This window comes from Ptychodera flava, chromosome 1, assembly GCF_041260155.1.
Source record: "Ptychodera flava strain L36383 chromosome 1, AS_Pfla_20210202, whole genome shotgun sequence".
NCBI lineage: Eukaryota > Metazoa > Hemichordata > Enteropneusta > Ptychoderidae > Ptychodera > Ptychodera flava.
In genome coordinates, this window is record NC_091928.1 from 11,991,352 (window position 1) to 12,017,471 (window position 26,120).

General features: G+C 39.8%; 1 protein-coding gene across 2 annotated transcripts in view; it reads left to right on the forward strand.

Annotated features, from left to right (window-relative positions):
- The window catches only part of LOC139130189 (soluble guanylate cyclase gcy-31-like), a 130,411-nt gene that overhangs the window by 52,843 nt on the left and 51,448 nt on the right, over positions 1-26,120 (forward strand). Inside the window, exon 2 of one of the 2 annotated variants that reach the window (XM_070695939.1) lies at positions 3,711-4,862. In XM_070695939.1, the coding sequence (XP_070552040.1) occupies positions 4,178-4,862 (685 nt within the window). In that variant the 5' untranslated portion in view covers positions 3,711-4,177. Of the gene's footprint in view, positions 1-3,710; positions 4,863-26,120 lie in introns of those variants that run through there. The other variant, XR_011551813.1, reaches the window with a different exon arrangement.

Consider the following 26,120-nt stretch of genomic DNA (forward strand, 5'->3'; position numbering starts at 1 on the left):
GCCATATTGGATCATTTCACAAAATAAATTGGTGTTCATATGAAGGGCATACTGTTTTGCTTTTGTGCAAAATTTGAACAGAATCGGTTCAAGAATGTCTGAGTTACGGTCCATAGACATGAAAAATCGCAACAAAATGGCCGCCTCACGCCCATATTGGATCGTATCGCAATATAATTTGACATGCATGTGTAGGCCATAGTGTTATGCCTTTGTGCCAAGTTTGAACAGAATCAGTACGAGGATGTTTGAGTTATGGTTCAAAGACACGAAAATCGCAAACAAAATGGCCGCCTCGCGGCCATATTGGATTGTATCGCAAACTAATTTGACATGCACATGTAGGCCATAGTGTTATGCCTTTGTGCCAAGTTTGAACAGAATCTGTTCAAGGATGTCTGAGTTATGGTCCAAAGACATGAAAAATCGCAACAAAATGGCCGCCTCGCGCCCATATTGGATTATATCGCAAAATTATTTGACATGGATATGAAAGCCATAGTGTTATGCCTTTGTGCCAAGTTTGAAGATAATCTGCTCAAGGATGTCTGAGTTATGGTCCAAAGACATGAAAAATCGCAACAAAATGGCCGCCTCGCGGCCAAATTCAATCGTATCACAAAATAAATCGACGTGCATCTGTAGGTCATAGTGCTATGCCTTTGTGCCAAGTTTGAACGAAATTGGTTCAGCAGTGTCTGAGAAACTGTTGATGACGGACGGACGGACGGACGGACGGACGGACGGACGGACGCACAGACGGGACCCAATCTATAAGTCCCCGCCGGACTTCGTCCGCGGGGACTAAAAATAATAAAAGGACGCGAAGCTATGGCGACGTTCACTGTGTAAGTGGACACCAAACAGGCAACACGAGGGCACACGCTCCAGAAAATGTCACTTTTTAGTTTTCTCCGGCCGCAAAAACATAGACAGACTGCCAAGCGGTCAGCGCGAAGCTGCTACCGATCGAACTCTGTGGTTATATTCAAATTCTAAGGCGACTGGAAGACAATTTTTTAGGAAATTCGAGCGTTGGTGGTGAAGAATCAATGACCGTTGGCGATTTGAACCGACCGTCAATCAAACGCTTGTATAAACTCCGTTTGCAGGACTAGCAAAAGGTGACAAAAGGTTGAGATCAGTTTGTATAATTAATGTTATAGAAATCAAACATCATACTGGCCAAATGTCTGACAGGGAGGGTGGTAGAACTCCACTAATGCAAGAACCTGGGATTGAAAATTACTTTAAGCTATTAGCGAATTTAACAGTTTTGACGTGTAATTGAGTATAATCGGGCTGATAGTGTATAGCAGAAACCCAGATACTCAGATACTGACACAATGTTGAATGATAATAGATGTTTAACTTTTCACCACCATGGTTTGGCCCAAATCCATTGTCATCAATGGTGAATGTGGACCTGTTTACAGGCCATTGGGGGGCGAACAGGTTAAAGATGTGATAGACATACGACACTTTCAATGCTTTTGTCGAAACATTCCCGCCAAAATGTATATACAACTACAGGTTGACTTTTATTCATTTAAGACGTTATTTATCATTATCATTATAATATTATTATTGTTGTTGTTGTTGTTGTTGTTGTTGTTTTTGTTGCTATTGTTGTTGTCAGATCTAATTTGTAGCAATGTTTATTGGGACGACAAATTCGCATTGGACTAAATGTAAGCGGGAACAAAAAAGTTGTCCAAGGGGCATGCTGAAGGACACCCATAAATTTTTATGGAACTTTTCCAACCTGGCGACTCCATAAGATACCAAAAATATCGTATACGTGCAAAATGGCAAAACATAACATGTTAAATTGATTAGCAGCATACTTTGCGTACTGAATATTTTCATTAATTGCTTCCTTCTGTTTTACTTACATGTAAAATGAGACTCAAAACATTTGGGTTACTTTCTCATCCAGTTGAGAGCGCAGACATTCGATGGGTATACCCACTTGCCGTCTTATTGAGCGCCGAATCTCCATGTACCCGCAGCGCGTGTTCGACGCGCACGACCGCCCTTTCGCTGAATGGCTTCGCCTCGATTTCCAAAACAACTGTGGTGAAAAATGGAGGAGGAAGTGATGAGAGACACGGAAAATATGCGTCCAACTTCCCACACACGTACACGCGAAGATTCCTCGTTGAATTGCAATACTCGGCCGTTGAGTCCGAGACGTAGGGATGCGTCCCACGCAGTTGTAGAGGAAATCAGAAACCGCGCGGCTAGTCTGCATAGCATATAGACTCGCAGCTTATAACGCGCATTGCCTCTTGCAACCTTATTTAAAATGCAGCAAGTGAATTAACAAACGGGACAGATATTGAAATACCATGTAGGTTACTTGAGTGAGTATTTTGTTCCGCATAAGGTAAAGCGGTAAAGATACGGCGATTCTATTGACAACGACATTTTGAAAAGTTATCGGTAGCTTAGCAGAATGATGGAACCGTTCGTCGTTTACGAGAGAGTGAACTCTGAGCTGTGCGACCTATTTTGAACATTTCTTTCCAACAATGCACATATAAATTTTTATACAGTATACACCTTAGTATCATAACATGTCAACAAATCGACCTACATACATTTATTTACATCCTGAAATGTTAGACAGCCTTCTCGTCTAAATCGGTATTTGATCAGCCGTCAAAGATAAAATCCGAGCACACTTTGGAAACGCAGCCTGTACGCTATCCTGTTCTGGTTTCGTTTCCCTAGTATCGGTACGAACACCATGGCAATTTCCAGTTTTGGAGTTGCAATTTTCTATGCATTTGAAGAAAGCCAATGAAAAGAACGATTTTTTTGAAAGGGAAAGTGGTTCTTGGCGCAGAAATAGCCAGATGGTGTTGTTTTGTATGATCGGATTTAAATGTTCTATTTTTGTTTTGTCTTTCTGTCTGACTGTCTGTCTGTCTCTGTCTGACATATTCTTTCTATAGTGCACAGCCATCCAATTACACACAATCTTTCAATTTACCAGAAAGCCATAGATATGTGATTCTATTATTTTTTGGGAATTAACAGAAATACAAGAGATTTTACAGTGTGCAAATTTTGGCTGTATATGCTGGCTAAATATCGAGGAGTCAAAATACACATGCACATTCTGGAAGCAACTTAATTACTGGAGAGAGATACTCCACAGAGAGATATTTGTCAAATTGAATGCAAATAGCCTTTAGTATAATTGTCAAACCAGTCCACTCCACGAGTTTGTAACTCACAATAATTGAGAGCAGTGTGCTTCCAGTGCCGTACATGTTCGGATAACAGCATATCTCTGAATATTATGATTGTCAGCAAAGATGGGGAACTGGACGGAAATATACAAGCCATAAAGTTATCATTAAACAAGCTGGTGTGAATTTTTTTTCAGGGATTTAAACAAGCTTAAATATCACTAGTTAACAGCTAAAATTATCAAACAGTGGAGAAAGTATATGTTCGCTATTTCAGTTTTGATCTTATTTGAATAGAGAAAAGTAAGGGTATGACAGAAAAATTGTTCCCAGCGGGGACGAGTTTAGGCGGTTCCCAGGGCTGCCTAAAGCGCGGTAGGAGTTTCAGGGTCGTATAGTTACACAATTACAGTAATAGCGCCGAAAGATTGCCACATATTATTACATTTATTGATTGCACTGTACAGATCAAGATATTCATTGTTCTCCATATATTTTTACACCATTCAGCAACCTAGAAAGTGCATGTCTGGCCCCAGTCTCGGACAATAGAAAGCTGCCCGGAACAAGTACGCCACCTCACACGAATACTAATTTGGTAGAATCTTCGCTGACTTAGGGGGTCAGAAGATCTCGGAGCGGACGATGAGATCGCTCGCGCTCTGATTTAAGCACTCAAGCGATCGGCACCGGTGAGGAAGGGCTATGACACGGGAGATGGTTAAATCGCGCTGGAACATTGACTTTTTGACGTATCCATCCTTTGCAGACTTCGGGACTTCGTTTGACAACAGCTTGGAAAACTTTTACGGGAAATGACGCACCGGATTTTCGCGGGCAAGAGAGAACAGCCAATGTACTTTGGGTGGTGAAGTCTGCATGCCCAGTGGAGCGACGCAGTGGATTTAACGTTTGATTGTATATCTTGCCTGTTGTAGACCCTACATATGCGTAAAACTAGCTGAAGCTCGATAAAGATGTATGGTTTATTGCTTGAAAGTATCTGCGAATATCTGAGGAATAGATTCGGAGATGAAAGATGGATGCTTATACGCGAGAAGGCCGGCATACAAAATTTCACGTTCTCAACACACCAAATCTACAGCGAGAAGCACATCCCGCGGATCGCCACTGCGGCCAGCGAGGTCACCTGCCTCGCGAAGCAAGATTTGATGAACTCCTTCGGCGTGGAGTTCGTCGGTTTCGTCGGCAAGTACGGATACGACCGACTCCTGCGCGTTCTCGGACGACACATGAGGGACTTCCTCAACGGGCTGGACAACCTACACGAGTATCTGCGATTCAGCTACCCCAAGATCAGACCCCCGAGTTTCTTCGCCACCGAGGAGACGCGCCACGGCCTGACGCTGCTCTACCGCAGCAAGAGGAAGGGCTTCTTGCACTACTCGATAGGGCAGCTGAAGCAAGTCGGGAAGGTCTTTTACAATTTGGACGTCCAAGTCGAGGTGGTGTCCGAGGACATCAAGGCGGACAGTACTTTCTGCGCCGTCTTCAGACTCTACTTCGACAACAAGGAATTCCGTGGCGATCTGGGATCGACGCTCAGGATTCGCGAAAATTGGCATATCAAGAGCGATGACTTCTTCGACATATTTCCATTCTGTATCGTGTTTGACCCGCACTTAATTATACGCCACGAGGGTAAGTTTTTCCTCCTTTTAAACAAAATGTATAAAACCATAATATGTTGAACCCGACTATCTGAAGTGACGTAGTACATGTTCATATTGGTTCAGTAACAGTTGCCCAAGGCACTTCCGCACTCACGTTTATTAACCCATCATAGCTGTAATGACCTAAGCCGATGGTATCATTGATCATGATATCCTGTCATCAGAATGAATCTAACGCTGTTGGCAATGACACCAAAATACTGCACATGGCCATGCTCTGGCGGTGATAAAAGAGCGCTTTTTTTCGCAGCGACGGTGAAACGAAATCAACGGTGGTTTCGTTCGCACTTTTCACCTACTGCCTGAACGTTTTCATTGGCGCGGCGCTGCCCGCTTTCTAAATGAGTTTAAGACGCGTATCGCTAGGCAACGGTGCCGGCAGTGTTAAGGTAGCACACGCCTCGAAAGTGAAAGACTTAAAACTTTTGCTCAAAAAAATGAAACTTTTAGCCATTCTTTTACTTAATCAAGAATAAACATCAGGGGGTCGCCGTCCAATATCTGGTAACAGAGAAGCAAATAACCAACCATATACCGATATTTGACATTCAAGATGGCCGCTAACACTATGTTAACTCTACCGGAAGAAATGGAATTTTCGATTTTCAAAAAACTAAGACGGTAGAAATCGGTCTCACTCCAAGAGCTTTCAAATGAATCCAAACGAGTGGTAAATCAGAAAAGATTTGTAAAAATTTGAAATCCTAATATCCCTCCCCGGAGAGCATTCTACCGTAAGGCCCAGTAGACGTGCTAAAGTCACTTACCCGTACACGTAATAATAAGATTTGTAAAACGCCACAAACATAGCTATATAGCTGTATTAAAAAATATGGTAAGATTTCGCGAAGTCTCGCTTTGTCAGAAAGAACACCGTGTCCTTAAATTTCTGCAGGGCTCCCAAATCCACTCGTTAAAATTGTGAAATATGTGTCTCATAATACACTTTTTATGTACTTACATGTAGGTGTTAGCATCTTCATGGAGCTTGACTCGATGAATACTTATGGCGTTGATCGTACCGCCAGTCTTGTAGACCTCGTAAACACAGGTCCCCATCCTTCTTAATTATACAGGCTGTACCTGCCGAAACTTTGCCCGGTTCTTCTATTCAATGAAAATGCAGTGCATCGGTTGGGAAAAATGTCTGTTGTACTTTTCTTTGGAAAGAGGCGGGATCTCTTAACGTATATGGGGACACAACGAACGCAGTAGGCTAAGAGTTCTCTTTGAAAAAATTGTTCATCTTAACAGCAAGAGAGAATGGGCGCCGAGGAAATTCTGCAGCCTGGAGGGAAAACAATAGACGAGAGATAGATTTGCCTTGGTTCCTGTACGCGAAGGTCAACAGCACCGCCTTGTAAATTGATTTATATTTGACAAATTGATTTACTGGTGTGGGCCGAATTGGAAGCGCTGTGCGGTCAGGTGTGAAAGTAAATAACAGCCTTTGACGCATTGTTTTTATTGCTTCTTTACGACTACCTGTGTTCGTTTTTTTCAAATTTTGTTGTGTATAGTTTGTGTCTCTTTACACGGTTGGGTGGTTTATAAGAGCTGATCGTGGACGACGTGGGCTGCTGACGAGGTCACACCACTGTCTTGTTTTGTTCTTCTTTGTCGGTTGCCTTGACGAGTCCCCGAAGCAGGCGGGATTACAAACTTATCGGCCAGTGTGGTGTCGTCTGCCGATTCATGGACGTTCCAATCCTTTTCTTTTTCCAGTAGCGCAGAGAAGGCCGAGATAGGTTTAGCTGGCAAGAAAATGTGGCTCATTCTTCGCTTTGGCAGCAATGCTTTGAGGAATCGCGCCATCCCCGTTTTCAATTTTCTATGGTAACTTCGTAATTCTGCTCTCAGCGCTAGATGCGCATTTCAATAATGAGCATTGTTTCGATTACGTTTTTAAATTTATGCTAATGATTCTTTATCAATATGCAATATTCATGTACCTCGAATCTTGAATTGCATATTATTCATACCCCATTTCCAATGAACAAATGTACCATTCGATATATTATTTTTCTAAGTGTTTTTGATATGATGTGCTTATGTACACATCCCGGTTAGATTTCATCGTGTGAACACAACTAAATCAAGCCGCACAATACAAATACGTATTTTTTAATCGGCGGCGCCATGCGACACAAGGTCGAATGGGTCATTTTGGCATAAACGTGTTCTGTCACGTACAGTGCAAGGCACTTGTAACATTTGTTTTCGAACAATGAAAACACAAATCAACTTTCACAAAGTCGCGAACGGCTAAAACACGGTATCTAACTCTTCGTCGCGCCACAGTCACTTATCCGATATGCGGTGTCCATATTGGCGCTGTCGTGTTCTTGTGACTTCAAAGTTGATAAAAATTTAACAGCCGGTAAAATTGTGAACGGCACCAAAATATGTGTCAATCTGCTGATGAAAAATTAATTTTTAATGTCGGGAATGTATCTGATTGATTAGACTCCCGGAAATTGCCGGCAGGACTACTCAGATTACAATATTTGGACGATATTTTTGCAAGAAATGCGTGATTATTTCACATTTATATCTATAGTGATCCATCATAATTTGAAAATTGCTTTCAAAATTTCAATAATATTTTTGAATATTTTATGAGATTAAACTTCCTTTGACAAACTAATGACGGTTATCCGTTCAGGCCTACAAATATTGATACCGAGTTATTACCATTGATGTGTAAAATTACCAATATTCATTGATGTTGGGTGTAGCCTCAACGTTTGATAATTATTTTTGTCCTGTAAAACGTGTGCATTTTCTTTTCAATAAGTATATTACAATATCAAGTATTGAACTCGCTTCCACAGTGCATTATGTACACTATTCGATGACGTTCTTCGCTAAATGAATTCTAGTCTGAACACGATTGGAACTAATTTGGGATAATTGGATGGTGAAGTAAGGTCGTTTTGACCTGCAAATGTAAGCTGAACTGCTTTTCTTTTTACGTTACACACTTGTTTTTATGAGTATTCTGTATTATTCCAACATTCAACTATCTGACATCCAACACTTTTGAGAAATTTGAAAAATATGAATATCCCATTATCCCAAATTAGTTCAAATCGTGTTTCTGGAGAACTTTAGTTGTTAAGGGAGTACGCGTCTCGAAAGTGAAAGACTTAAACTTTTGCTCAAACTTTCCTCAATGAAACTTTCAGCATATCTCTTACAAAAAAAATAGAATAAAAATCAGGGGTCACCTTGCAAATTTTGGTGCTTGAGAAACGAATCACCTAAAATTTACCCATGTTTGAAATTCAAAATGGCCGCCATCCATGAACTCTGAGGGGGGAAATTAAATTTTGGATATTAGAAAAACTAAAAGAGAGAAAAGGTTCTTATTCCAAAAGCTTTAAAATGATCCCCTTACATGTAAGTGACATATCAGAAAAGAATTACAGAAGTTTCTTTAGTCTGAACATCTGTCCTAGAGACGCGTTCTACCCTTACAATAACCGTTGAACATTGGAAATTTAACAAAAACACGACAGGCCTCGCTGAACAGTTGAACACTGTTGAACACTATTTCGGCATGATTTGGGGAGATGAACGAAACACTGTATTTTACAAAAAGGTTGGAAAATTCATTCAATTCGCTTTGTGAGGAAAACGAAGGGGTCACTTTTTTGTACATACAAGCCAGCGACCTTGATCGTTACACGAGAGGACCAACATTTCAAATAGCAGTGGTTAACGATGCGCCAGAAGAGTGCGGTCTTAATTTTAGCCATTATCATACGAGCAGACCTGAACACATGGGTGTTTTGCGGTCAATGTTAACGTATTGTAAAGGCTCAGCTGTATACTGTTTAGTTTTCATTTTGTTTACTGAATGTGCCAATTAAAGTTTTATGTATACATTCATAAAAGATTTCGTCCGTTGAAAGTATTTCTAGATTTACACGGATACTCTGTATAGCCTATAATGCGAACTGATTTTGTTCGCATGTGAATTGCAATAAATCTAATTTATGGTCGTATGCGCCTCGAAACTGAGATACATAAATTTTTACTCAAACTTTCCTCAATGTAACTTTTAGCGATTCTCTTTCAAAACCAAGAATAAAGATAATGTGTCAATGTGGAAATTTTAGTACCAGAGGCAACCTAACGTTCACCGATATTGTGAAATTCAAAATGGCCGCTGTTTATCGAAAATTATTGAAGATTTTCTGTCCCACCAGAAAGTACATCGAAAGCATTGCATGTTGGGTGTAGTCTTGCCTCTACGTTAAGAAATGATTGGATGGCAGTGGTATGACGTTCACGGTGCGCATAGGTGAACGAAAGCTTACTGCATTGCTAGTAAGTATTCTTGCAAACCTGATGTTGGCTCGAAAGGTCGAAGGTCAAAAGGTCACGACGCCGGGAATATAATTACGAAAAACCGATAGCTATTACTCGTACCCGTATGCTGATATTCTCAGTCCTTCACCGTTGCTTATGCAGAAATCGAGTTAAAGGCGGTCCGTTCGCCTCACACGTCATTTTATTGCATTGGGTAATCACTCGCTTGAAGACACTATCGAAGATAAGAGATTTCGAGATCTAAATTGACTTCTTAAAGTGAACTGCAAACTACTGGTGGACGAAATTATGCAGTAGTATCACTTACAATCAAATTTTCGTTCTCATTACACGAATCAGGTTCTACAAATTAGTCAGTGACTGACAGGCCGAAGATCGGCATCATGGTCAGATTGTTACCTCAATATTCTATTTTTCGCCGTCGACTTGAAGTAAATTAGTCTTCAAGTATCCGTTGAAAGATCTACACCATCTAAGTTTGTATCAAGGATGGATGCATTCCGTTCACGTCCTGTCAATTTGAAATGTCGAACGACCACTTTCGGCGTCTCTTAAGTCGTAAAGTTTATATACTGCTTTTCAGCAGAGCGAGAGAGCTTGCCTCTGAAACGAATATCGTTATTATCAAGTTTTATCGGCATTTGAAGGGGGTTTAATAGTGTAACAACATATAGTTCGATCATTCAACTCTCTCTCTCTCTCTCTCTCTCTCTCTCTCTCTCTCTCTCTCTCTCTCTCTCTCTCTCTCTCTCATTCTCTCTCTCTCTCTCTCTCTCTCTCTCTCCTCCTCGATATATACATACATACATACATACATACATACATACATAAATACATAGGTACATACATACATATATCAAAGTATACAGATGTCTTCGTGGGAAATTACAGCGCTCGATGCTAAAAGCAGAGCGTCATGAATATTACACAAATTACAAGTGTATATATATATTATATATATATATATATATATATATATATATATATATATATATATAATATATATATATATATATATATATATTATATATATATATATATATACGCAAAATGTATACAATGTGCCCTCCCTGTTATCACCATAATGGCTGTATGGCAACCTCTGAACTTGGGCACAGAGCGTACGGTTACACATTGTCGAAGATTGAAAGTATGGACTCACCAGAGTGCTCTAACGGCAATACGTACCATATATATATATATATATATATATAATATAATATATATATATATATATATATATATATATATATATATATATATATATATATATATATATACACATATGTATATATATACACACATGTATATATATACACAAAATGTATACAATGTGCCCTCCCGGTTATCACCATAATGGCTTTATGGCAACCTCTGAACTTGGGCACAGAGCGTACGGTTACACATTGTCGAAGATTGAAAATATGGACTCACCAGAGTGCTCTAACGGCTATACGTACCATGAGCGAAGCATAGTGCCAACAGTGAACGCCCCTTATATGACGCAAGCTTCAGAGGCTGCCCAACAATCTCAGAGTGCTCTAACTGCTAAGCAGTGAGCGAAATATATTATATATATATATATATATATATATATATATATATAATATATATATATATATATATATATATATATATATATATATATATATATATATATACACATACAGACATATATAACGCGTTAGAAATGTCTTCATAGGGAAGATACACCGGGTACTCAATGTACATTTATGGCAGAGCAGAGCATGTAATTAGATGGAGTGGAGATGAAAACTTATTACTCATAGTTTCACAGATTTCATAGATAGTCAGATGACAAGTAGATTCTGAATGATGTATATAATACATCATTGATAATACATCATTGCAATCGACATGCAGATTTTCTAAATTCGGATAAAAAAGTACAGTTATTTCATGAGTGATGTCATTAATTCGGTTAAAGAGAAAAATTCATCAGTGACTGCCTGTGCAGAAAAGTGAGATGAGAAGATTATGCCGTATGTCAGTTCTTTCGGCTGTTTATGGGACAGTGGATACCTTCACAGTAACGAGATGGGTACAAAACTGGCCGTAGTTCACAACGACCAGCGGATAGATTTGAGAAATTAAGACAGCGGCTGGCTTTAGCTTTTACGACGCGGTGACAACAGTTTAGACCCATTCAGCACTTGATGATTAACCCTCCACACATGGGAATTCGAGGTAAATGAGAAATGCCTCTTTCTATGGCAAAGCTATTATACTCGTCGCGTCTGAAGCGCTTTATCATCGCAGCACAATATATTAAAGGCTAATTTTAAAGTTTTGCACAAAGGTTTCATGTCATGTTATTAGCTACTTTGATAATTAACGTTAAACAACGCTTTTGTTCAGCCCTGTGATTAAACGCCAGTTGTTTACAGCGCTTACGGCGCTTACACTACAAGTGCATCAAGGGTCACGCCACCGGTTAAGAAATTGTTCCCCACTTATTGTTCCTGCAAGACAGATGTTGATTGATTTGATATTGCCGATGAGGCGACCAACGTTGGTTAGCAGAATCGCGCATTGAACGCACACCTTTTGAAGTGACTTTCTCTTCAAGAGAAACATGCAAAAGACATAGAGGGGTTGAAGTTCACAAAAGTCAAGAAGAGTTTTTGAATGTCAAGGCACAATGTATACATATGTAATAATTATGCAACGCGGACGCGATGCGTTGTCATGACAATGAAGAAGTCAGGATCTCAGGCTTAGAAGTAAAGCAGAAGGCGAGACTACGAAGGCCAGTTCAAGGAACGCATGTCCTTGGCAACAATGACGCGGTACACACCATATTGTCGTCAGCATTCTGACGACAGGTGAATCAGCAACAATTGAACAATTGTATCAGCAAACCAGTCACGTGACCCCTCCCAAAATACCAGCACTATGTCGGTTGGCTAGTTCGCTGTCATTCAAGTGATAGGCAGTCAAGCAGTCAATTCAGTTGCGTGAAAAATGATTTTAAAAATTACGCATTCCTTTTCATTGAAACCAGTTCTACATCAACCTGTTACCATTGGCAACCCGTTCGTGTCACTTTGCATTGACAATGCATTGGACAAGGAGATTCCTTGGTTAGGAGGAGCACAATACAATCAATAATGACTATTATGTCTTTCGAATAAATGGGTGCACATAGTTTTGTCTTGCGAATCACGTGTACTCTTGGCCACTGCTCTTTAGCCCGATCCGGTCGTGTACACGCGATGGGAACGTCATTTTATTTTCCCCGAAATCAGGGGACTAACATATGGCATTGCTCGGGATGGCGGGTCAACTTGAGAAAATAGCCACATATCATAATGGTTGTACTCAAGATTAAAAAGGACGTGCGATGTTTAAAAGTACATGTACAGTATGCTAAACGATCACATGATGAAGGTACAAACAAACGCGCATGTTCAAACGTGTATTGAAATACACGTATATCTACATGCGCGTTGGTGCACGTTGTTTCGCTTGTACCGTGGTGAGTTTGAATTCCGGATTTAACCTACGTCAAATAACAAGGTTGGTTGGTTAGCGTTAACTTGATAAGGGTGTACAAGATATTGCATGATTGTCTGTCTTATTGAGGATGGTTTATGGTTCCCCTGCTGGCTGTGGCGAAAGTATTGCTGTTTTAATACAGCTTCATTAAAATCAGATTCAGACACACATATGGCGACCTTTCTACAATTGCTTGTGTTCTGTGCTCTTCTCATTAGCCGATTGTCGCCTCACTAGCGAGGCGATTATCAGCTAATGAGAACAGCAGAAATTCAGCAAGGCTGAAAACGTCGCCATCTCCACATCTGATAACAAATCGGATTGATTTCAATATGATGGTATTCTTTTGATCCCGAACGTACTAGGGTGTATCACCCCCTATTTGTAACATTCAACCCTATTTGTAACAACCCCTAATTTTCAAAAAAACTTGGCCGTATTTGTTGAAATCTTGATAAAATATTTGTATTTTTGGGAACGATTTTCTTTTTTTCCTTGTCGAAACTCATTTTTTCTGAAACTGCTCAAAATGGCCGCCATCCCTGTGTTATCTCTTAGTTGGGGAAATAAAATTACCAATTTTCAGAAAACTAAGACGTTAAAATTTTATTTACTTCATGAGCTTCCAAATGAGCCCCCAACAAGTGGTAGGTCAAAAGAAAATTGTAGAAGTTTGACAGTCCGAATATCTGTCCCCGAGGTGCACTCTACCTTGAACTCTTGATAGCTCATCCATATAGTTGATTTTTGCAAAATAATGAACTTATGAGTTTAATTACCCTTAACCCAACACAGAAATTCAGAATGTCGGTGTTATTGTGCTAACATGGCTGATTTAGTTGAAAGACGTTCAACCAAGATATGTCCAGAAATGTCGACATCCCTTCGTCTCCCTCAGTATTCTCTTGTATATTGAATCAACTGTTTGAGTTATAACTCAGAATCTGTCTAATTGATTTGAATGTTTTTCATTCTTTTCGAGAAGTTCAAGGTTATTATAAAGTAACACGCCGCATTCGCTTACTGTTGTCATAACGTGTGAACATATTCCAGTTATCGGCCAGAAGGAGAAAACGATATCGGTAGAACAGCTTTTTTATAAATTAACGCCAAAGAATGCACTTTTAAATGCTGATATCACTGGTGTAGCACAATCCCAGCGTCGCTTCTATACATCTGCTTTTTTGACGTATGGGAAGAATTCCACAGATTTGTAAGTCTTTGATTGGTAAGATTACCGAAGGCTATTTCTCATCGATTGTAGCAGAGCAGTGATACTGCAGTTCGCAGACTTTGAAGATTAATCCTGTAAGACGCATTTCACATTGACAATTCCCAGACAACTTGTCGTCGATTTGATGCTTTTGTTGAAAATAAAATGATTACGAAATTCATATATGCCGAATTTAGGTCGCTGTATTTTTTTTTTAAGTTTAAGTGTTCTCGTACTTTTTGAAAAGCTTAACACATTTACAACGCGATCAGACAAGTTGTTACCATGGTACCGTGTATTTTTTATCCAATCAACACAAGCGCCTACAGTATGTGACCATATTACGCATGAGCGCGTTACAAATGTTGTTCTAAATGAAGCCGAGGCGAGGTAACCTCTTCGGCCCTAGTATCCATCAACTAATAACGTTGATAAATTATTAGCAGGTACAATCAACAACTTTGGAGTTATTGCCCCAAGTAATATGCCAACTCTGACTTTATGGATATATTTCATTTTCACTGCTTGGGTTGTTGAGATAAAACAGAATGCCCAATGGGACACTTTTTTTTGACTCTCAAATTTTTACAATACTTCTATGCTATGCTGCTGGCACGGAACCATCCTGAAACCTGTGAAGTAGGGTAGTTTTTGATAACAAAAATTCAAATCTTCTTTGCTGGGTTAATGCAGGATATAGCAACCATTTTTTTTATTTCAAATGTCAGTAAAATTTAATCAAATTGTTTCATTCTATCACAATCATTGCACTTTGACCTCGACTGCTTTTTTTTCTTGATTATGAAAGAGAATGTTTTAAATTCTCTCGGAGAAAGGTTTGAACAAAAAAGGTAAAACTTTCTGCGTTGAGGCGTGCCATACCCTAATTCATCAAGTTGACCTTTCTGTCGAGGTCAAATGCGAAGTTCATTAACACCGTAAACGGGAGAGTTGCTGCAAGTAATTGAACATGTAGTCGTCCGATTTTAAAAAAGCCGACGAGTTTCAGTATGTCGACCATGCATCTTTTCGTAAGTTTGTTCAATTTTTGTAAGTGATCGGCACTGAGTTAACTCTCCCACGTTGAGATTTTGCCTGTCGCACTTGAGCGATTTCTCGTCCCACCGAGCGAATTCATGTTCCTAAAACCACTTCCTTTGGCATTTTACCGCACAATGACGAGTCCTGCCAGAAGGTACAGTGGGAAGAAATCTGCGTGAACTCCCAATCTAGATGTCGCCCACGTCTGACTCACGTCTCAGGCCATCAACTTCCAATTGGCTGGCAGTTGTTAGCGAAATAGAGAATCAAAATTACGAATGAAAATTCGACCCGACGATTCAGTCAGAAGATTTATATTGTGATCACAATGAAGGTTTCTTGTGCAGCGGCTTCAATAGTGTCAACGACGAGCAAGCTGGAATTATGCGACTGTCGAATTGCAAACTAGACATCCTGTATACCGTTACTAACTTTTATCACTATACATTTTGCTAGATTCTAAAGATGCAACGAAAACACATATAACATGATTTCCCAAATTTCACAACGGCGTAGTCAGGGAATTCTCGGTAACTGGAATAGAGCAGTCTTGGGATTATCTCTTCGACCACAATTTCTCAATCTGATACTGTTTCTGTTTCACATGTCACTGCCAATTAGAGCATTTCCACTCCAGGGGAAGTCGAGTCTTTTTTCCTTCCGCGGAACACGTGCTTCTCTACGTAGATGTGGGAATTGACTCACTTCTAAAATATCATCCTCGAATGTAAAGCTATATAGTTTTCCCATGGCAAGCGAACGCGAAAGCCTTATTGTGGTTTGTCGTTCAATAACGCCGCCAAAATCGAGAACTGACTGTTAGAACGTTGAAATGTGGTAAAAAGCTCGCAATTCAGACACTAGTGTGCACCTTTGACAACCGCCATCAGTTCACTATGAACTTAGAAATGACGCCGAACGAAACCCTGCTCTGATCAGCCATACTATGCATGCGTATTCGGAAGATGCTAAAATACCGAAGATCACCGACTTTGTCCGATAGCAGGCAAAGCTTAGAAGCGTTGTTGTGTGAATTATGAAGATGCGTGTATTTTAGTAGTGTTTGTAAACAAGGATATAAGTTTAGACTTCAACCACGGTTTCCTGGAAAAATTGAACCGGAACGGGTATTGCATCCGCTACTATAAATACTGCTATGCGGCGGGAAGGGAGACGTCTTTTAAGGGAAATGATATACACAAGAATTACCAATCTTCTCAGTTGATCGTTGAAGCCAGAAAGTTCGAGTGTGTTCATCGGAGCAATCTAGAATCTCTGCCTGTGAGTTTCACGGTAGCGAGTGTCAAAGCTGCAATATATCTGAATAAGGAGGACTCATTCTACGCACGTTCGTTGAATTATGGAATCTTGTCAAAACAGATAGTATACACAGTTTATTTTAAAGGCGACAGGTTACGCAAACGAAGTAATTTTCAGCGATAAAGGCCACAGCGAATCTCGATCTAGAGTAAACAATATATGATCCACGCCATAGCCACGTGACGTCGACTGCCGGACACACAGTCGTTGGGTTAACGTGCGGAAACGTCGGCGTGCTTTCCACAAAACCTGCAATCTATTAAATTTTTTTGAAAAAAAAGAATTGGGGAAGCTAAATCGAACTCAACACACAAGTGCAAGCTCAGGTGTCGTAAAGTCGGATATGTTAAGTGGTTATTCCAGATTCCCGCGGTACACCATTTAATTTTAGAGTTGAACTACAATACCAGCATTTAGTTTTAATTTACTGCAATGACGTCACCGATTGATACCAAGATGTCCCGGCGTAGCAACAGTCATTACAAGAAAGTGCAGCGCCATTTGATTTCGACTTTTTTGATCTTCAGTTTTCCTGTATCTGACTACACTACTTAATGTTTACATGAGAAAGGCAGAGACGGTTCTTCGACAGATTTGTGTTTTTTTAAGCTGTAAGAGGATATTTGTGAATGTTTCACAGCCCGGGGAATTTTCCGTATGTGTATCTGCTCGCCATTCCGCCTGTCCTTCCTTGATTTATCGTTCGTGCCGCCCCGTTCATCTGCCTCGTTGATATGCCATGTCACATTGCCACTGATTTAAGCTTGTAATGTCTGGCTACTGTACTGTGACGCAATTACTTTCATGCCTGGGAAAGACCTATATATCCATCCGCGTGTCGTTCGACCGCCATTATCCCTGTCATTATTTTATTTACTATACTATTAAGTGGACATTATATTGTCATCCAGACTTTTAAATCTCGCGTGATCGGCTTCTATAATAGACGGCGTACTTTGGACGTGAGTTAAAGTAGCGTTCCAATAAATAAATAGATAAATAGATACACTGTTTCAAACACCGCAACAGATCGCTATCAACTTGACAAGGCAAACGATTTTTTCAAGCCTTTTAATACACTTGTACCAACATTATTGAAACGTTTTTCATTGCGTAATAAATGCGTTGTTAGGTTGAAGGTAAAATGCGCCCCGGGACATATATTTGAACTCTCAAATTCTTGCAATTCTTTTTATATCTACCACTTGTAGGGGCTCATAATAAAGAAAGCTTTTCACTGTCTTAGTCTTTCGAAAATCGAAATTTTTATTTTTCCCCATGGAGTTAACACAGAAATGGCGGCCATTTTGAATTTCAAATAACGGTAAATGTTAGATAATTTGTTTCTCTAGCTCTATTTCCAAAGTTGCATGGTGACCCCTATTTTTTATTCTTAATTCGGTCGGAGAATATTTTGAAGTTTCATCGAGGAAACTTTAAGCAAAACTTTCGAGGCGCATACTACTTAAAAAGTTATCGAATATTCTAATCCAGGTGTATTGAAAACGTTACTACACACATTATAGAGACTAGCGCGGGGGTAATTATTTTTCAACAACCTGAACGATAGGCAAACGTTTCTGACTTTCTGTTTCTTCACAGCTATGCGACGACCAGCGATTCACATACCTCAGCAGCCTATGAAAGTTATCCTTCAATCGCTGCACCTTGACCTCTCAAAGATAATTGAGTAAACTACTTGTTTTCGTACAATGGACGCACTGGACATGATTGACTCGTTGTAGAAGCTTCTATAGCTGGAGTCCTCTTGTACAATTGAGAGTTTACCTCGCTCACATTCAAACGGAAAGTCTCCAATCTTTAATTGCGCGGGAAAGTATATAAATTTAAGCAACTTAAAATATTGTGCTCGATATTTTACATCTTTGCATCAGATACAATTAACTCCTTTGAAAAGTCGGCCTGTCAATCAGTTTCGGCAGACAAACGTATATTAAATAGATTTACTGAAAATTAAATTTAAAAAGTGCTCGTCGTTTCGCTTAAATATATGGCAGAATTGTATTTCGATGCTCTATGGGACACTTTGAGTTAGATAGCGCCTAGGGGACAGTCTGTCGGGACACTCTAATACACAATATATTTCTCTTTCTTGTCTGCTATTCGTGTATGGTCGTTTTTAAGCCCCTTGAATGGATGGTCTTTTCATCGTCTTGTTTCCATGGAAATCGACTTTGCTATTTTTACGGTGTATACGGGTTCATAGCGGCCATTTTCAATTTCAAATATAAGTAAATTTTAGACAAACGATTCTCGAATGGCACCGTTTGCATTGTGACCCGTGATGATAATTCTTGATATTGAAAGAGAATAGTCTTGGAGATTCCTCCAAGAGAGTTTGAGCAAAAACATTAAAATTTTCTAATCCTAGATGAAGACTTCATAATTTTACTCACACTTGTGAGAATGGCAGACGACTCCTCATCCGCGTTATCTGCCCACAGATTGTAAGGAACATTAACACGCCATTTTCAGTGATTGGAAGGACAGGCTAACTTTAATCTCAAACAGCTATTTCTCAGAGTCGTTAGAGCTTTAAGGTAGTTCGCGCCTCGAAAGTGAAAGACTTAAACTTTTGCTCAAACTTTCCTTGAGAAGCTTTCAACCATTCTCTTTCAAAATCAAGAATAAAAATCGGGGGTCACCGTGCTAATTTTTCTACCAGGGAAACAAATAACTCAAGATTTACCGATATTTAAAATTCAAAATGGCCGCCATCCCTGTGTTAACTCTATGGAGAAAAATAAAATTTTCGAATTTCGAAAAACTAAGCCGAGCTTAGAGCTTTAGAATGAACCCCCACAAGTGGCATATCAGAAAAGAATTGTAAAAGTTTAAGAGTCTAAATATGTGTCCCCGAAGCGCGTTCTACCTTAATACATTTGTAGAAATACACTGCTAAGTATCAGTCACTGTCTTTGTGTATCATCATATCTCCACGTGTGACCACACATACACTGGGAAATGTTTTACATGCGGCGAAAACGTGCAAACTCTCCGTGCATGCTTTGTGAATGGGCTCCTGACTTCTATTTTACGCATGCCTCGTTGGTTCGAAGACACGCTTTAGCCAAGTATGAACATCTGAACTATACGCGGTATGTATAGGATCTCATGTCCTGTGCGTTTCTCGTTCACACGCTCTGTGATTCGCCTGATATTTGCCGCTGAAGAGGCGAATTTGCAAGAACGGAGTATATCACATTGTTCAGAAAGTGTGATAATGAGTTGTCGTGCGTCGTGAAATAGCTTCACTTTGGCGCACGGAGATAAAGGACATTGAAACGAAATACAATGGTGCTCGACTTTTCAATGGCAAATGCTGTCGGTACGTGAAGCAGGGTCCACTTGCCGCGACAACTTGTAACGCAGAATAAGTTGTTTGTGTCACCATGAAGTGTGTCAGCCATGTTTTCATTCATCCTGGTTTTGGCTCTTTCTTTTTGCTCGCTACATGTACAGCAGACTAATGAACCATTAAAACTATTTTCAGATTCGCATCTCAGCCGATTTCTCTTAATGCGACCACGTCTTTCTTTTTAGCATGATTGTTCATATTGTCATTGAGTAAACTGATTTTTCATCACTTTCATTGCTCTAAATTATTCGTTTTACAGCTCGTTGATATAATCACGTCGATGTGTGCGACAAACGAGTTTGCTAAATTCTATTTTAAGTTCGATTGCAGGTTGGATTGTAAAAATACAATAGATTTCTTTGGCAGTTACAGAGCGAAGAGTTTTTAGCATTCGTTTCAGTGGTGACGCTTGTAATTTTATTTACAAATAAATCTTTCGCGGACGTAATTACTGTAAAGACGAACAAAAATATGTTTAAGGAAATTAGGGGCAATTTTCTTTGACAATCAAAGGCTTCTTGTCTTGTCCATTTTTTATTCTAATTCGTGAGCAACACTTGATTGCATTTCAATGTAAGCTTTCCCGTATGACATGCTTTTTACATGCTTGAGTCATTTGTGTTTTCCAGTCAAAATTGTTCAGAGCTGGTCGTTCTTTTCCGAAACGCACCTGTCAGAAATCAGAAGGCGCTACCCGTGTCGTCTCATCTACGCTGACAGCAGACGATCAATTTATCTGCGCGCGCTTTCATTGTGGAGAATATGTGAAACTGACCCAGGCCAAAGACCGAGGCTTTTCTTGTCATCTGAAGATGAAAATCGATTTGTGGCTGTATGAAAATGAAATTGCACTTTTAGCAACAGAACGCTGACTTGAGCATGAAATTGTTTCTGTAGCGTTGAATCACTATCATTTTGCAAAGCTACGTCCTCATGAATTTTCTATTTTTTTGGAAAACGAGAATAGCACAACATTTTTGCAAAATTATATAATCCGCCAAAAAAAATTATTAACAAATCGCGCTTTTTTTCCAGACTATTTACGCGCACTTCCCAGACAATGTCACCGCCATTTTGACCGATTATCTGCGACTGTCGAATTTTATCGTCTGATGTGTCCGTTCGTTCATTTTACAAACAGTTTGTCAATATTTCCCTCTGTCCTACTTTCGTACAGTAGCTTCTTATGTGTGACAGTGACCTTCATCTCTTTTCTCTTCGGTCATCGAAAATATCAGTATAAAATCCAGAACTACTCCTAACTCGGGTCACAAGTTCACGAGAGGTAATGATATCGGGTCTGATAAGTAAGAATTTAAATTTTCTGTCTCTGCAATTATCTCTTGCTCTGCAATTATCTCGTACAGATTGATACTGATGTAGCAGACGCGAATCGCGTCTCAAAGTCTTTCAAGATTTCTGTCTCCATCGCCAGTCCCTCTACACATTAGAATCGTCGTTTTCAGATCAATTACGACGAAACTTAAGATTCACCGATTCGTGAGTTGCAATCGTTGATTCCTGACCCCAAGCGCCATGACACCGCCCGGGCGACATTATTAAATGCGACGGCGCCATTAATGATACGCCAAGTTCATGATCTGTCTTTTATCTCTCTTTTTTCCACAAAATGCATTAGTGTTCTGTCTTGCATCAGATTTGACCGATAGATATGAAAGGTCGACTAGTTTCCGTAATCGAAACTTTCCACTCCGTCACTATGACTTCAAGCGAAGTACTGGAGACGTGATTTTTCTATCGTTTTTTAAGTTTCTTCTTTTAACCTCATAAAAAATTGAGTCGCAAAGTTTTAGCCAATCCCGTGACGTCAGTTTTATTAACGATATCCTTTTCAAATAGCAGATTTTTAAATTTTGAGCTTTACCAACTAAATAGTTTTTGCATTTTTTACGATCAATCATATATATTTCAAACTTCTCTCTGTTAAGCACTTCAGCCGTAGAAATTATTTTCTTTCGTAGATCAAATTAGTTTGCCGACGTGGTGATGCTGAATCTTGAATCCACTATATCCAAAGCTGGAGTGTTAGCTGTGAAAAGTTCTAAAAATATTTCTTCTTAGCTACAAAAAAATTTGTTTGCATTACAAGTAAACTAACAGCTCCCAGAATCATGAATTCATCGCCGACTGGACTTATAATACTGGTTTGGAATTTCACCACTCGGCGGGCTAGAGATGCAGGTGTTATTTTGAAACACTTTCAAAAGCCAAATTGGATCGAGTGTCATGGCAACCAGAGTTAGTTCATAGCGGCCCAGGGGACACATAATTACCTTGTTCCTGTAAAACAGCGTCTTCTACTTATATTTGCGCAATTACATGATATTTTACACAATTACTAATATTTACTGTGATCGAGCGTCGTGTACGAGCAGTTTACTTCACGCTAAGCCGTAAGTATAGCGCATTTCCTATTTCGGCAGCCTTTCAGAAGTCGGCCGTGTGCATGGAAACAGAGCTAATAGACTTGTTGTTCGATAAAGACAACCGTAATATGACGCTAGGTCTTGTACGAGATGCAGCAATGCCGGGTTGTCGCCCTACCCCACCCATCGGTTCTGCGAGAAGATAACTGGTGTCATCTGAAAGGATGTTATCTGATAGATGTGACTTTGAAGCAATTTTTGTCGAAACATCAGGGCATGTAAGGGTGAAGCCCTGACTTTTGATATGTTTTTCAGCGTTAAACCGACTTTCTGAGCTGGGTGCAGTTCTGTTGGCGATAGCACATTGACTTGTGTTACAGTGCTCAAATATTTTTAAGGCCAATAATACTGTCTATTCCAATATACTCCAGGGGAAAACACATTTTCCCCCAAAACAAAAATATTATCAAAGGTTAAGCTTACATTTGTGGTCCCTTCAACTAGAACGAGGATTCTCTTTCAGTGCGAAATTGTGTAATTTCGGTTTTAGTGGCTTCATTTTGGAAGACAATATACAGTGTGCGTACTGGTGGCAATATACCATGGAGTGAATTTTTTTTGCGCATGCGGCCTGTCAATTTGCCGTCTTAAAGTGAAACCGCACGACTGTATTGAAAAAAGGAAGGTATATTGTAATGGATGTGTCCCATGTTTGTGAACAGTGTTATGCTGGGCCGATGTCAATGGTGAGACGTCACACACGTGTCGGACGGATAAACTTCAGTAACCTGTGACGTGCGTTCTGGAAGGGATTTGTTGTATATCATAAATCACTCCTTGATTATTGTAATTGTCTTGTGCTCCTTGACTAGCGTCGACGGCGAGGCTGTGGTCGCAAAAGTCACGCCTTTACAGCCCAGCTGCACAGACCACCTCCGACGCAACTAGAACCTGCAGCGCTGTCATCGAAAATTACAACTTGTTACTATATTCGAGTATGAATTAACCTTTAAATTCATGCAGAGATTTTACAGAATTTAATAAAATTGTTAAATCGTCAAAGGGTATCCCTTTGCATTCAGTGACGTTATTTTTCCCCTTTTCAACGGAATGTTTGATATCGCGAAAAATGTATTTTATGGCACACATGTTGGACTTACTGTCAAAATACTGGAATGGTGATGAAAGACGTAGAAAGGGTATTGACAGTTTTAAAAGCCACTTTCGAAAATATTACAATATCATGGGTCAGTGAGTAGCTCGTTTTTCTCCATTACAGTTCACCCATTTCTGGCTAAATTGTTTTCTACTCGTGAAATTTGTACACGTTTATTTAAATGAGTTTTTCACAGCGCTCATGAGATTTAGGGTAATCTAAGTGAAATCAGTCGTGGTACCGCCGGGAGAAATTGGGAAAATCTTTTTTTTTCTTTTGCAATTCAGTTAATTACAACCATGGATTTATTTTATGCCCATAGCGTCGATTATCACCGAACGCAAAAGCAACTTTAAATTTGTGGGACAAACTCCGGTCACGCACAGAGCAAAGATTAACTAGTAAATTCATGGATGTTTGACTTGGCAGGGACAATTCTGTGTGTCATTGAAATCCTGCCAGGTCATCTTATCTTCGACAGAAGTGGGAAGGAAGTGGATCGGTTTCTCAAGTCTCGGGTCCCGAATTTGATACCGGCAGGTCAATCTTCGGCACAGTGGAATGAAACGACTGATAACAGTGGGTGAAGAGCTTCAAAACAAGGCTGGGAGTGCCCCATTGTCACAGAGTTCAGGCTAAGAGCGATCGATAATGTTTATTCAAGTCCCATTGCCAGTCATGAAAAAAAAACCCCGATGAGTGTACATGTCAGTTTTTAAAAAAAGTTCAGACAGACGACACATTGTCTCTCAAATTGTAAATGTATGTTCAAGTGCATGACCGGAAAGCAATGTGTATGTCTGAACATGCATGAACTTGACCTTAGTGCAATTTGTGACCTGAAATCAATGCGTATGTGTGAACACGTATGAACTTGACCTTGGGGTGTAATTTGTGACCTGCAATCGATGTGTATGTCTAAAACGTGTATGAACTTGACCCTGGCGTGTAATTTGTGACCTGAAATCGATGTGTATGTCTAAAACGTGTATGAACTTGACCCTGGCGTGTAATTTGTGACCTGAAATCGATGTGTATGTCTAAACATGTACGAATTTGACCAATGCTTCTATGGGTGTAATTTTTGTCGCTTTAATATGTCCGGTTACATGCCCTTGGACACGCACTTATTATCGTTGAACTTGAAAGGAAAACGTATACAGTCATGAAAACACTCTCCCCAAGGTAAGATGAGATGTACATTATATCACCGCTGGGGGGAGTCTTCAGTAAAGTGTTCTTAGATTTCAACCATCCCTTCATTCTACACTATGTATGAACATTGACGAGGAAACATACTCGAAGGATCCCACATACGCCATACATACATTCATTCGCGCCAATCTTTGACAAGGTGACCGAGAAAGTCAAAGGATGGCCTAAATAGGACAAACCAAGCATTGCCCAGTGACAGTAGCTTTACACATTTCATTCCGTGCAGTGTGTATACATGTACCTCCATTGATCTGCCTGGTAACTTTCTGTATCAATACGTTTGAAGTGTGTTTTTTATTCATTGGAAGCTTGCCCACCAATGAGTAAGCGATTTGGCTGAGCGCAAAAAAGCAGTGAACTAGACTTGAAATCGCGCTTGAATCACGCCACCGCCGAAGGCTTTCCTTTCATCATGCCATTACACCAATGAAAGTTTTTGTGTCGGTGAAGGACGAAAAACATCGTATTTCAAATTCACCCAAATCGTCTTTTTGGGCAGAATATATATACTTTTTGGCAAGATTTCAATTACTTCCACACATACCGTGCCAATCTGACACCAATCTACCAAGCTTGCTGCCCGATGTACTCAAAAACGATAAAAATAAATTTGTGTTAAAAGGTAAAGCAATTGTGACATGTTTTCACAGGCTATTCTTATGACTGTTCCAATTCTACTTTATAGCCTCAAGATTAAATTGTTTACACATATCGCGTCTCATTTGAGGGATGTTGAGAAACGATTAGCAGAGGTCTAAGTGCCAGTGAAGTACACCGATTACTTGGCTCGCTAATTGATGTCCTACCCTGCGTACTCTAGCATCTTTTGATTGTTCCGATAGATTGGCTAAAGATATATTTGCGCGATTCAAGATGTTTACAAATTACACAGATACTTATACATCGTGTCTAACCTTTGCGTTTAATCCCAAGTTGGCGGGGTAGATTTACTACTGTGTGGACGCTTTCTGTGTCCGACTTAAGTAAACTGAACCCGAGATGCGTATCCTCCCTGTCAGAGAAAACATCGCGGTGTGTTAGACCACCTTTCTATCGTTAAACAAGATGTCAGTCAGCGCTTTCTCCATGACAACCAGCTCGACGCGACGTCCAACAGTATTGTTACCATGACAGCAAGTCTAAACAATATCGCACGAATGAATCGTAAATTATTGCCCCAAGTCTTGCAATGCGCAAACATCCATTTAAATCATTTCCGAAACTTCCCGAAAGGGACCGTGATTTTATTTCATTTAGCGACTTCTTTCCCTTTCTGCTCTCCCACCATTGCATGTTGTCAGTGTTTGCTGTGAAGTGCATATTACAGAAGTAATGACAAATGTTTGCATCGTGTTTGTCCAAACAGTATAATGATGGTCGTCAAAATTGTGCCCTTCGGTTGCATCGGGTAGTCCGATAGGTTCCGACGACAATGCAAAGAGATGAACACAATAATGAATGCGTGCTAGGCTAAGAGAAGTACTCCGTAACAGCATACGACACCGCGATTAACTCCTACGCTAATATGAGATACAGCAAATATTCCTCCTCGCAACTGTCATACTTCCTCCGAGTAACACAACATGATGTATGTATGTATGTATGTATGTATGTATGTATGTATGTATGTATGTATGTATGTATGTATGTATGTATGT